General features: G+C 35.4%; 1 protein-coding gene across 1 annotated transcript in view; it reads right to left on the bottom strand.

Moving 5' to 3' along the window:
* Window positions 1-13,426, bottom strand: part of LOC149803391 (sodium/calcium exchanger 3-like) — a 28,373-nt gene that overhangs the window by 13,088 nt on the left and 1,859 nt on the right. Inside the window, exons 2-4 of the mRNA XM_089953096.1 lie at window positions 3,574-3,800; window positions 2,410-2,609; window positions 399-640 (exon numbers count right to left, since the gene is read on the bottom strand). Of these exons, the coding sequence (XP_089809222.1) occupies window positions 399-640; window positions 2,410-2,609; window positions 3,574-3,800 (669 nt within the window). The remainder of the gene's footprint in view (window positions 1-398; window positions 641-2,409; window positions 2,610-3,573; window positions 3,801-13,426) is intronic.

The following is a 13,426-nucleotide window of genomic DNA, read 5'->3' as shown; positions in this document are numbered from 1 at the left end:
TATTTTGGAAATACAAGAGTTAGATTTTGTCATTCTTGATATTGATTAAAAGGTATTTGCTTAATCTTTAGAATATGAGCATTGTTATGTGGTTGTCTTTGTGTGCACATTAAGAAATGAGACATTAATGCTGATCCGAAAGTGAAATCTGTGACCCATAGCACGTTCCATTGTTTACAGTTCCGCATCACAACAATGCATGATAACCTTTGACAAGAACTTCACCGTGAGTTCCTATTTGAAGGTACTTTAGATTAACATATCATTCGTTAGGATTTGGACACCGTGAACATTTCAATACTGTGAAACAAACGTAGAGACTGTGTATACAAAATAATTGTGATACGAGTCCTTCAGAGAATTCTCTTACCGAAAAAATACTATTAGTATGTGCTTACCATCATCATTTATAATTGTCACTCTGGTGATGCTGGTTTTGCCCAAAAGGACTTCTGTCCCATTTTGATTGGCTTGTTGGACGTATAGCTTAACGTAGAAGTACTCGTCCGGTTCCCAGATGTTATCGTCTACGATATCCACATATATATCTTGCAATATTTCGTTTCGAGGGAATTTCAATGCTTTGTTGAAAGGGATGTAGTCCTCCACAGCCTGGGCACTGCCATCAATTGTTTCTGCCCTGATTAAACGTATATTTAAACAAGTCAACAGATGTGTTTGAAGTACTCGTCTAACCTTCTAACTTCTTTCCTTTCTTACTACTGACCTACCTATATACCTGCCTACTTGCCTACCTACCTAACTACCTGCATGCATGCATGCATCCATCCATACATACATACATGCATGCATACATCACAGACATGTACAGATTACTCATTGACTTGTTTCCTCTAACTGAACAGATGTTCACTATACAGTCAGGGGTCATGCTACCAGGCGATGTGGGCGACCAAGTCGCCTAAAAATGTAAACTTCGCCTTCTTCTCTTAGGAAAGCAAACACGACTTCGCCCCGTTTATTTCTGTAAAGAGGTACATTGACTGACAATATATTCTGAGATGCCCCCTCGCCTTAGCCATGTTAGTTCTAGTGTTGTATTATAGCGAAATGTATTCATCAAGCCATCAGTAACAAGGCCTAATTTTTATATAAAATAAGCCGACAAACTTTTGCACATTCACAGGCATGTATTTTGATAACATATTGACCATTCACCCTTTCCCAAGTCAGTTAACAGCAGTATCACGGACCGATTTCAGTATGTTATCTGTCGATGATAAAACATACAAACTTGTTTTTGAAGCTTTAACTATATTATGCAAATAGCAATTTATGTTTTCAGATCAGAATCGGTGATCTGGATATTTTAACTGCCTCTTGTACACTAACCACTTCGTCATAAAATTAGTTTGAAACTGTAAGTGAGCCAGTAACAGGTAAATAATGACGGACGTCGTTATGTCTGGGAAGTACTAGTGTATTAGATTATCTGTTTTCGTAAATCATGGTGCGAATGTATTCTGAAAAATATACAATTTATCGAAAGCAAAGTCTATGTATTATGTTATTTAAGATTTAACTTTCAAATGTAATTATGTAGGTCAGAAATGTATGAGACAATGCTTTTTTGTTGAATTGGCGAAAACGGAGAAGTGTTGTAAGGTCCAAGTTGTTTGCTGACTTAACTCATATTTGTGAAAATACGGAAAAAAGCAGCTAATCAGATACTATTTAACTAATGCCTAAAATTACTGCAGTTACATAGACAAATAAATAAACAATAAATTTGCAATCCTATTAATAGATCATTGTAATGAAGCAAAGTTAGTGATTACACATTACGAAAACCCCTCCTAAAAATAGATGCACACACGTCTGTGTTGATTTCGTTTGGAAAGAAGGGTTTAGTTCATATACCGACTATAAAGGAACCATAACTGTAATTTTATGCATTTTAGTGTGGTAAGTATGAATAGTTACAGCAATGTTTTATCCGCAACAAAGAAATGAGGAAGAACAGCATGATTTGAAGACATGTGTACATTAGCCCTCGAGGTACATGGTATAGGGGTTGTTTCAAACATTTTTAGAACTCTTTGAAAGTGCCGTTACTGAGAAAAAATATGAAACAAATAAAGAAATTGTATAAAATTGATTATGGGTAGTTGATTAAGTATTTTTACTGTTGAGCTCTCACTTCTCCATGTTCTGTTCAAAAGGAGAAGTCACTTCTCCCTAAAACTCAAGTCGAGCTTGACCGTTGTACCGTGTCTAACAGGCTAAGAAAATTGAGCTAAGACATACACACTAATACAAATGTTAACATGAACACCTTATGTTTTACAATGTCACGTTTGTTTGTTCGTTTGTCAGCTGCACGCTCATCTCATTTTCATTGCAATGTTTCAAAAATTATATGTATATCATCAGTACATCAGAACATACCATACTGTGACCTCCGAGTTAAGGTTTCCATATCGCCGAATACCAATCCGCACTTTTCCTTCATTCTCCATTACTGCGCATTCCACTGCAGTAAATTCCACCAGCACTTTGTCCTCGTTTTCTTTCAGATCTGTAACGGAGACCTCGGGTACTGATGGAATTTCTTTCAATTGACAATCGATACATATTTTCTGGCTTAACTATAAGTAAAGTGAAAGCAAATCATGATTACAAAGGAAGCTTGCGTTTGATGACAGTCTTCGTCAAGCAACGGTAATGCTCAGAGACTCTAAGTTGGTGTTTTCTTCCGTATTACTCTCAGCCATTGATAGTTTTCCCCATATTTATCTTTCGAATTTCTAAGGCTGATATGTGAAGTACTCAGTGAATTATTATCTATTGATCGTGTGCAGACTCAGTGAATGAAAAATAATGATGCAGTATAAAAAATGTAGTCAAAATCAACACGTGTGGAATGAAAATAAATAAAGACATATATCAGGTGTAAAAGAAACGACATAAATGAACAGGCTGAAAACTTCAGGAAAGGAATGTGTACAATTTCCGCAATCTACTTTTTCCTTTCCCTTTATTGATTTATAAAATTTTGTTACCTCAGCTGCAACTAATATTTTCATATGGCATAAAAAAACTTCAAAAAATATAGCCACTGACAGAAAGCACCTCTGTTGAATGATGTATAAAGACTAAAAGAATGCATCTCTGTAGAACAGTCTATTGGAAATGAACAGTTAGCAAAAACATGTCAGCGTGTATTTTTTAGCACATCACAAAAGTAAAGATCTAATCCTAAAATGTGCATATCTATGAAATTATTTTAATTAAATAAACAAAATTAAAACCACGTTGCTTGTCGATCACTGGATGCAGAAGAATGCATTAAAACCTAATACTTTAAAGATAATTTGTTTATTTTGATAAGAATTGTTATGTTAACTGAGGTTCCGATGTCGTGTCTTCGGTTCAATCTTGCTACATAGTTTGCTGCTGGCATGATATGAGATTTAATAGACTCAGTGGAACTGATATGATGCTCGGCTTTCGCATCACCTACTTTAAATCCGACTCTCAAAATCCCATATATTTTGGGGGGTTTCTCCAGATTTTAAGGAAGTTACCTATGCAATTTTAGTGCGTCTGTACCTCTTTAAACTTATCGTTCATGTGAGGAACCAGCCTATGTCCACTGGTTATTTTCCGCATGGCATTAATTCTATACCAGCCTCGGTTGTGGCTCTGTTGTTCGGACAGCTTCGCCAAAGCAATGTTAGCCGCCTCTTCCTCGGATAATTCATTATGCTCGCCAAGCTGCCGGGCGAGATGGATGATGTGAATATCAGCACAGCCATCCGTGTCTTTACTGTAGAGGTCTGAAATGTGCAAGACTAAGCATAATGAACAAACTAAATCCAATTCATCAATAATAAATTCTCAGACTAAACCGAATATTGGAAAATATGGGCTTCTTTGCTCAAATGTGTGCCATCTAAATACACGATCTGTTTTGGTTCAGTATTACCCCACTAGGGTACTTGTTCGCAAAGGACTATATTGAATAAGGGCCAATTTTTACCCCGTTTTTATGGGAAAAATTATAGTAAATGTTACAACTGTGTGTTTCATTGTATTATTCAATTAATAAATTAGGATATTATGCACTAAATATACATATAAATTTCTTTTCCATACTTAAACACGACCTTTGAACAAGGTCTGGTATGGGAAATTGAAGAGAAAATGTTACATCTGAGCAACTTAAAACTAGATATAATATCTAGGAGCAGGCTTGATCAGATTATATATTTACACTGAATGATTCATTTTTATTAAAAACTTTGGGTTCTTCTATTCACTTATGTGTTCACGTTTGCGCTAATCACTAAAACTTAAAAAATTCTTATGTTTTGCTGTCCATGTATGTATTATTTTCGTTTTTTCCCTGTTGCACGGTAGCTGCCTACGTATCACTACGCATGGGCAATTAGGACCGCATTTCTAGAGTGCGCTATATTATTTCCTTTCATTATTATATTTAAAAAATCCCAGGAAAAATAACGATTCATATATTTTTTTAAAAACGTTATCCATTCATTTCTCTTTCTTCATTCTTTCTAAATTGCCTTGGGAACAAGATTTTTCTAAGAGGCGCTGAACAGGACATTTGGAACTATATGTAAACAAAGACTACGTGGAGTAAACCTTAAATGGAATTATAATTTTACGTTGCCAATTTTTGCGAAAGCATGTCGTAAATAATAAGGTAAGTACCTATATATTATTTGTTTTATACATAAATAACACGGGTCATTCCTCATTTCAGTTATGATACCATTTGCTACGTTTAATTTACTCACTATTACAGCGTAAATTCCGTACATGTAATCTTTAAATGAATCTGTCAATTTCCAGAATGAAATAACAGTTACAACCAGCATATTTTTCATTAAATTTTGTTAACTGGGTCTTTCTTCATATAGTTACAATATTAATTCTTTAAAGCTAAAGCATTAACGAGGAAAACAACAAAGAATCGTCTGCAGTTATATAGACAGTATAGCTTTATTGTGCCAAGTTCGAATCCACAAAGTTCCCAATTTTATTCTTCTTCTTTCTAAGAATTAATATCCATAATATCAACAGCTGTCAAATTATAGGTTTGAAAGAAAATTCTTAACTACTCAGTTTTCAACCAAAATAATGCACAATTTGAAAATCATTTTATTTTTATGTCATGCATGGTAACATTTTCATCATTATGTTATTCATCTAAAATGGAAATATACAAGGACAGCCAGTTACGTCTGCTTCAGAAAATAAAATGGTATTGGAACCAGTGCTGTTAAACGGTTATACTTCCATAATTGGATAGCGTAACTTTCATGCAAGTTTAATTATATTCAATTTTTCATACTGAATTTTTATCACATTTTCCGGAGCATGCATCCACATGAAGAACAATTTCTTTTAGACTGACGTAACAATTTTAAACTTGCTTACTACATCAACGATGTTTCTAACAATTACTGAAATTAGAAACCATTTCTAAACAGTGGGAACCATGTCCTCAGTCACGATGGAAGCCAAGAAACTGAATTTATTCAATGACTTTTCAATTGAAAATATTATTTGCATTACTTCTACGCCACACCCCAGTAATTATCTGAGCTGCAATCATTTGCAATCATTAAAATGTTATGTTCCTAAAGAGTGCTATTTTTCATGGGTATGGTATTCATCTAAAAGGAAACTATAGGAGAGTGGCCAAATATCTTTGCATCAGAAATTGATTGTGGTGGAACTAGTGCTGTGAAGAGAATTCCATAATTATACAGTATAATATTTTTTATACATGTTTGTTCATGCTAACTTTTTCAGACTTATCACAGTTTCCTTATCACTCCTCCAAATCAAGAAAAACTGGTTTTGGAATGACACAATTTTTTACTTGCCTACTAAATCAATGGTTTTTCGAGCAATTACGGAAATTACAAATTACACATTTTGTTTCCAAACAGTGAAAAACATGTCCCAAGGTCAGGATAGAAGCTAAAGTAACTGAATTGACTCATGTTTGTTAATTGAAAAGGATAATGTTATTATTCCTACCCCATAATCAGCAAAAATAAAAATAAACAAAAAAGTTTGTTCAATCTATTTATCTAAATAATGCATATTTATGTCAATATCATATTTTCTTGATTTCATTAAATGATAACCTCATAACTTGATACACTTACTGATTATAACAACAGAAAACCATAAATATAATAACATTTACAGAAATGAATATAAGTACCACTACTATGAATACTACTATTACAATTAAAAATGCTACTACTACTACTACTATTAATAATAATAATAATAATAATAATAATAAAAGAATATTCATCTACCTATTTTTCTAGTGGAAACAGACACGGGGGGGGGGGCATGAACCATGAAACATATCAAGCGTACAATATATTCATACCAAAACTATTTTGAAACAAACAAGTTTGGGATGTACCATGGCATAATAGATGACACAAGAATTTATGATGTAAAACAAGAATTATGATAATTTGATACATAATGAGCAGAGTTGTTTCTTTTTAGACACTGTTCATAAAATTAGTTTCTGGCTCCATCCCTACAATAACTGATTATATGTAATTCGAAGGCTTTGTGTATCATTATAGACTAAATATGACTGCCAAAATTAATACTTGCAAATGTATGAAAAGCACCTAACAAATGAGACATTATGTCAGACATGACAAGTAAGTTGGTGAATGGTCTAAAACACTTCAAATGATGCCATAACAGGTATACAATCCATTCAACTTAAACTTCCATCGACATCAAGATCTCACGGACATTGTGTTGTACGTAAAAGACCATATGGGCATCAAAATCATCTTGTTAATGTCCCAATGTGTGCCATAACCCGTTTTTTGCAGAGTGTAGTATTTTTATATAGTCAAATAGTAGATGTCGCAAATTCTATTTAGAAATCTCCCACTCCACTAATGAATCCCTGCGATCTATCAATGCAACTAAATAGTTGAAAACTTCTCAAGAACAGATATTAAATCACTTTTACAAAATGTGCGTGAGCTAAGTAAAACAAAGTCATATCTTAACTTTGATGCTCCTTCTTCCTTATCCAATGATGACTAATTTCGCCATTCTTGGCTTGAAAATGAATCAATTCCTGTAATGGCATAAGGTCTAAATCCTGGTTCAAGAGAACAACCTGCTGAAAAGCACAAATTGTACTTCACGATGGATGCATCCACTTGGAAATTGAATGAATTTCCCAGGATATTGGTTGATCACCTGCGTGACATCACCATGGACATTATTTATCAAGTCAAACAGGCTAGAAGTATGCAAATGAACATCTCACAGGGGAGGGGCACTAAGAGGTTATGGCATGCTTGGATTTTCCAGGTCGGTTACATGTAAAAATCCAGTCTCGCCACTCCAAAAATAAAATTCATTTGCTGTGGATCCAATATAAACCGAACTATTCCATGGGCTCCATCAAAGGATGATACTGTATCTGCAAGGATGGTGCTTGGGTTGTTCGGTGTTGTGCCCATGTATCTAGTTTTCTATGGTTTATTGGCTGCAAAAGATGGGTAAATGATGAGTTGACAAGGAATGCATCACTAACTAGCCATCTTAAGGTTGCATCATCTATTCCAGAATGTGAATATGACAATGGGGAATCAAATGAGGAGTTCTTTTTCTACACTGACCACTACTTTCATCAGTAGTCATCTGGTTCCTTTCATGTTTATATGACAAATGATACTTTTGTATAATTTGAATTGTCATCAATATCATGATGTTTCCATTATTATGCATCTTACTGGTGTGATATTGATGAAAAGAGAATGAAAATACATAACAATTGCCAGATTAAGGCCTTCCTGGGCCCTTAACACTGAACATATTATAGTACCCCACCACACTACTAAATATGAAATTTAAAAAAAAAAACAAATATCAGAAGATAAAAGGGCTGGAAAATACCAGTGCTGCCACCGTTCCAAATCAAAATACTCGTACATGCAGATCGAAATAGTCATATATAATTCATTCAATTCTATCATCAGCAAATAATTATAATTTCTTCTGGTGCCCCTGTTAGGCTGGTGCCCTAAAGCACGTGTTTGGTATGCTTAATGGGTAATCTGGCAATGTACATACCATATACAAATTAATACAGAAAGGTATATTGTTAAGACATGCTCATTCATAATTTGACTTTTTATGTCCATGTTGGCCTGAATAGTTTTTAATGATTTTTATTCTCTCTGATGACTGTGCATTCATTGCAAGTTCTGTCTGGTCACCTCCCAGTGAATCTAAGAGAGGTCAAAGTTAAATACACAAAGTGGTTGTTACAGTAACATTTGTTCATCTCAGCTGTACAGACAACATGAGTACATCACCCCTGGGTCATATTGCGGGTGGATGAGTGGGGATATTACAATCATCAGGATTTGCTATTAGTTTTAGGTAACTGCTACCGTTAGGTAATACGTGTTTATTGACTGCATTTCTTTTATCAGATGCTTCATCGTCTCTTGCTTGCATAGATTTTCATTTTAACACTTCCCTGAACCTCTAGTTGCATAGAAAGCCCTTGGTCTCACTGACTAGTTTCGTAATTTGACAACTAATTTTTAAGGTAGAAAGCATGAACCTAATTATCATACGCCTAGCATTCATAAATTCACACAGAAGCTAAATCTTGAATGTGGTTAAGATTTACTTTGAGTTAGGCTTGAAAATGTGTTGGGTTGTTTGATGACTGCCTGTCACAATTAGACTAACACTGGAGATTAAATGCGTAACTTGGGATGCAAATGAACAGCCGACTTGGCTTACGTATTTACATATGTCTGCTACAGAGGTAAATATGAAAAATCGAGATGATTGAGGGGTGATGAAAAGTAAGGCACATACCAATTCATTTAGCTGCCTTGTCACAGGAAAGTATTCAAAATAGCTCTTTGCTGTCAAAAATGAATGTAAAAAAGAGGAGTTGGTGGCAGTGTTTGTTCAGTATGAAAGCCTCCAGTTGTATAAGGAATTATCCTGATTGCCGCCGTCGAAATCTCAAATGCATGCTTTCAACAAAAATCATTAGTTTGTTTTTATTTGTATCTTAAGTTAAAAATTATTCTCATTTTTCTGCAGACCGCTCCGGTGTCCTAGTGGTTAGAGCATCCGCTTCGGATGCGGGGGGTTGGGGGTTGCAGGTTCGATCCCCGGCTGAGCCATACCAAAAAATTATAAAAATGGTACTAATAGCTGCCTCGCTTGGCACTCTGCATTAAGAGGTTAGTGTTAGGACTGGTCGGCCTGGTGTCAGGATAATGTGACTGGGTGGGACATCATGCTACATATCTGCGGTATGATGCCACAGTACTAAACATCACTATAAAACCGCCAGACTGCAGACATCGTAGTGATATGACTGAAATATTGTTAAAGCTACGTTAAAAATCCAAATCACACACACACACACACACACACACACACACACACATTTTTCTGCAATAGCTCACTGACGGATGAAAATTCACCAGATAAACTGTCCAGCGAGACCTGACGGCGAGATATTCGCATGATTTTTGCGTAGGAATACGGACAATCATGTCGGCTTACATGTATAGTATACCGTACTTAAAATATGTATGCACACAATTTGTCTTCGAAAATGCCGTCAAATTATAATAGTCAATGTAATAATGTGACTAGCTTTATGTTAATGGTATATATGAAGACATTAATATAACGTTATTCTATTCGGTAAATTTTTTCTATACGTTTTTAAATTTTTTCATTGCGTCCATCGAGGGCCCCAGTTTAGAGTCGCAACAAAGAATGGATTATATGTGGCAGGGTACAGTTTCGTAAATTGGTCCCTGGCAAAAATCTTAACTTAAGGCTATGGTGTGACTTCTTCAGCTATTATTGTTTACTTTTTAAAGATATGGATGTATTTGTGGACTAGATGTTTCGGGTTTGTGTTGTTCTTTAAATTGATGTCAGGTTTATATACCTTCCATATTTAATCTGTAGTGTGTTGATAGTGAAATACCAATAGTTGGCTAGGAAGAAGAGCTAGCCTCCCATAGCAATAAATACATTGGTTTGGGGCAAGTAAAATATCTCGAAAACGGCTTTGATGAAAACTATTTTCAGTTGCATCAGCCAGTTTAGTACACACTGTTATGCAGAATTATCATCTAGGAAAAGGGCCTGTGTTTGCACTGTGAGCATCACATGGTGTCCATATTGACCTTTGGACACGAAAACTGCAGGTATAAGTTTAGGATCGGGATGCAAATACTTCTTCTGCTATGAACTGCCATTGCCTTCTTTGGTCAAGTGGATAATATTCTTAGGCTTTGTTTTAATATAGGCATCCAAAATATGGACCTTTTTGATCTCACTTGTGTATTTGATTTTTCATGATTTGTTTATACTAGGTCGCAGAATGCGGCTTTAAATTTGTACATAAAAAATGGCCCCTGCCCACTATAGGAGGAGAGAGAGAGAGAGAGAGAGAGAGAGAGAGTATAGTCATATATGGTTATTTTAAACAATGAAAATGTAGATAAATACTTACTTTGACTCAATTTTCATCCATGTTTATGTGCAAGCTTGTTCCCAAAAATTCTTTGAAATTTGCATTCATTCTATGAATCACCGAATCTTACACGATGTAAATCACCATCTTTGCCGACTCTAAGTGCTGGTAAATAGCATTTACAAAACGAATAATAAAATGTGTTTCCATTTGTTCATTATAGATATATGTTCTTTATAAATGTATGCATCCTCTCATTTCACAGACAACTGTATGCAGAATTCCCGTGCTGGTTTAAAAATAGACGCAAAAGGTCTAGAGCAGGGGTGCACAACCGCCGACCCGCAAGCCAGATCGTCCTAGTTGTAGTGAAAAAAATGGAGACATTATTTTATTGATGGAATTTCAGTTCTTTAACAGTCTTGAGTTTGGAACACTCATTACTAAAATTAGCATCTGACTCTTTGGTGCGGAATTGAAAGCACATGTTTCAAACACATGCAGGTCCAGAAAATGCCGCGGCTCATAACCTTTCCTCTACACAGAAACTGACATCCAAGTCTCAACTATACTGATAAATATAGGTTTGATCATGAGCACTCAAAATTTTTAGGTTATTGAATTTTTAATATCATGATGTTTGCATAGGTTTACTATGGGAACTGAATTAGTACCATGAGTCCTTCTATACCCCTTGATGTAACATATAGTCAAAATATAATCTATTTATAAACTATATATTCATCCATAAAGATATAATATGGACATTAATAAGAGAGAAAACACTTTTGGTTCGGCACTTTTAATGAACTTAATGAAAAATGTGAAATATGTTTTAGAAGTAATGGCATTGGAGAATACAGGAAAGAAGCATGCTATAGGTATTATACTCTCTAGACCAAAGGTGCACATCCTTTTTCGGCCAAGGGCCAGATTACATTTTCTAAGATCGCGCGAGGACCGCAATCACTAATTTCTTTAATATTATTACTGTTCATTGGCCAGATTTCTGTGTTGTTTTTATTTTGTCTGAGGGTAACAAGCTTTCCTGCAGTCAAAATGCAGTGTAATATGAGCTGATACATGCCATGACTCAGCATTAATCAGGGGCCAGTGAGAATAAATTGTGTATTTATTCCTCCAAATGCAGGACCACCAACAATAATTTCCTCCATGAGTTCTCTGCATCTTCCATTACTCTTTCTATCTGCCACCATTTTTCACTTATTTACAGTCTAGTTATCTAGTTTCCCGCTGTCCCTATCTTGTTTTTTCTTTTTATATTTATGAACTACATTCTGTATACCAGTCAACAATACTGGTGCTGAAGTATTTTTCTCCTGACCTGCGTGCATCCAGAAAACATCTATTGAATTGTTATTTCCCTCCCCCCTTTTAATTTTTAGGATTATTTTATGTTCAAAATACTTAATTTTCATTACCTATTCGTTATAATTCCGGAAAATCTGAAATGGTCGGTATCCATGTAAAAGATCACTTCCTAAGCATTCGGAAAAGAGTGACTTCCATATGACTTGGTGAATCGTTAACGAAAAGGAGAAAGAGCGAATGGTCAAAAATAGAACCTTGAGGGACTCCATATTTGACACATTATAAAGATGCAGCAATTGCTAGTGAAAGGTATTGTTGCCTTCCTGTTAGTTAAGAATCAAACCAATTAAGCAAATTATCACTGACTTTGTAAGCGTTGTGGTATTTTTTAACAAGTTTTAATTGGCTTACTAACTGAAGCGCTTTTTAAAAATCTAAATAAATTTATACGATTATTTTTTTCATCAGCCATAGCTTCTAGCTATGTATCAATACTTTCCTTTGAAATCTAATTGTTAGCTAGGATTATGATTAAGACGAAGTGCGATGCGTTTTTCAACAGTTTAGATAAGGTTGCAAAGTTGATCGAGGTCGATAATTGTTTGTTGACGAGCTATGATCCATTTTTATAATTTATTATTGTCATTACAAATGTCAGGATTTTACAGATTGCCTTTAACACCATCTGACACGGTGTTTTGGGTGTTTATATATAGTTCACACAATCCATATGTCCATATAATAAATATAAACTCTCTCTCTCTCTCTCTCTCTCTCTCTCTCTCTCTCTCTCTCACACACACACACACACACACACACAAACACACACGCACGCACGCACTCATACACATAAACACACACACAGTCACACAGAAATAATAATGATACCCCTTTTAGGCTTAAAGATTACTGTTAGGAACTAGCAGGGGTTTCGCCAGCACACTCTGAGTATCCATGGCCATGACTTCTCTAGTGCCGCGATGCAAATCTATCAGAGTTCTCGTTCCCATTCTGTGTTGACCGATCCTAGTACACAATAAAGGCCGACCTCGCCAAGCATTGACACGGGGCAAGCTTGATTAAATGTTGGTGCAACCCCTGCCATACTGGCTAACGTCTCACACAAAAGCCTTATAATTAGTGTTGCGTCTATGCTAAAGACACTATTTAGATACCAGGGTATCAACGTCAACGCACAGGCTACATGCTTCTCAATCACTCTATATATAGTTCACCTGCTTTTCGACATGGCACATACTTATTTAGAACTCAAGTAGTCTGAAACAATAGGTTCTGGTAAAACAAAACAGAAAGAAGCCATGGGGCGGATCCAGAAATATCGCTCATTATCTTTTAGGGGGATCGTAAATAAGAATCGATTAGCTTGACGGAATCCGTTGTGAGTACCCATGGGGGAGGGGCAAGTCCCCGATTCTTCCTACATTTTATGCGTTTCCAAGACATAATTGTAACCACGTAACTGTAAAGAAACTTACTCTGGAAAATGTTTTGGTTGTTTCGCTCTGTTAAGTATATTTAATTTGTATGTTGTGATTGACATTTGTCCGT

The sequence above is a fragment of the Sinohyriopsis cumingii genome, chromosome 3 (assembly GCF_028554795.1).
Source record: "Sinohyriopsis cumingii isolate HCF-2022 chromosome 3, ASM2855479v2, whole genome shotgun sequence".
Lineage (NCBI taxonomy): Eukaryota > Metazoa > Mollusca > Bivalvia > Unionida > Unionidae > Sinohyriopsis > Sinohyriopsis cumingii.
This window is presented reverse-complemented; position numbering and strand designations above follow the sequence as displayed.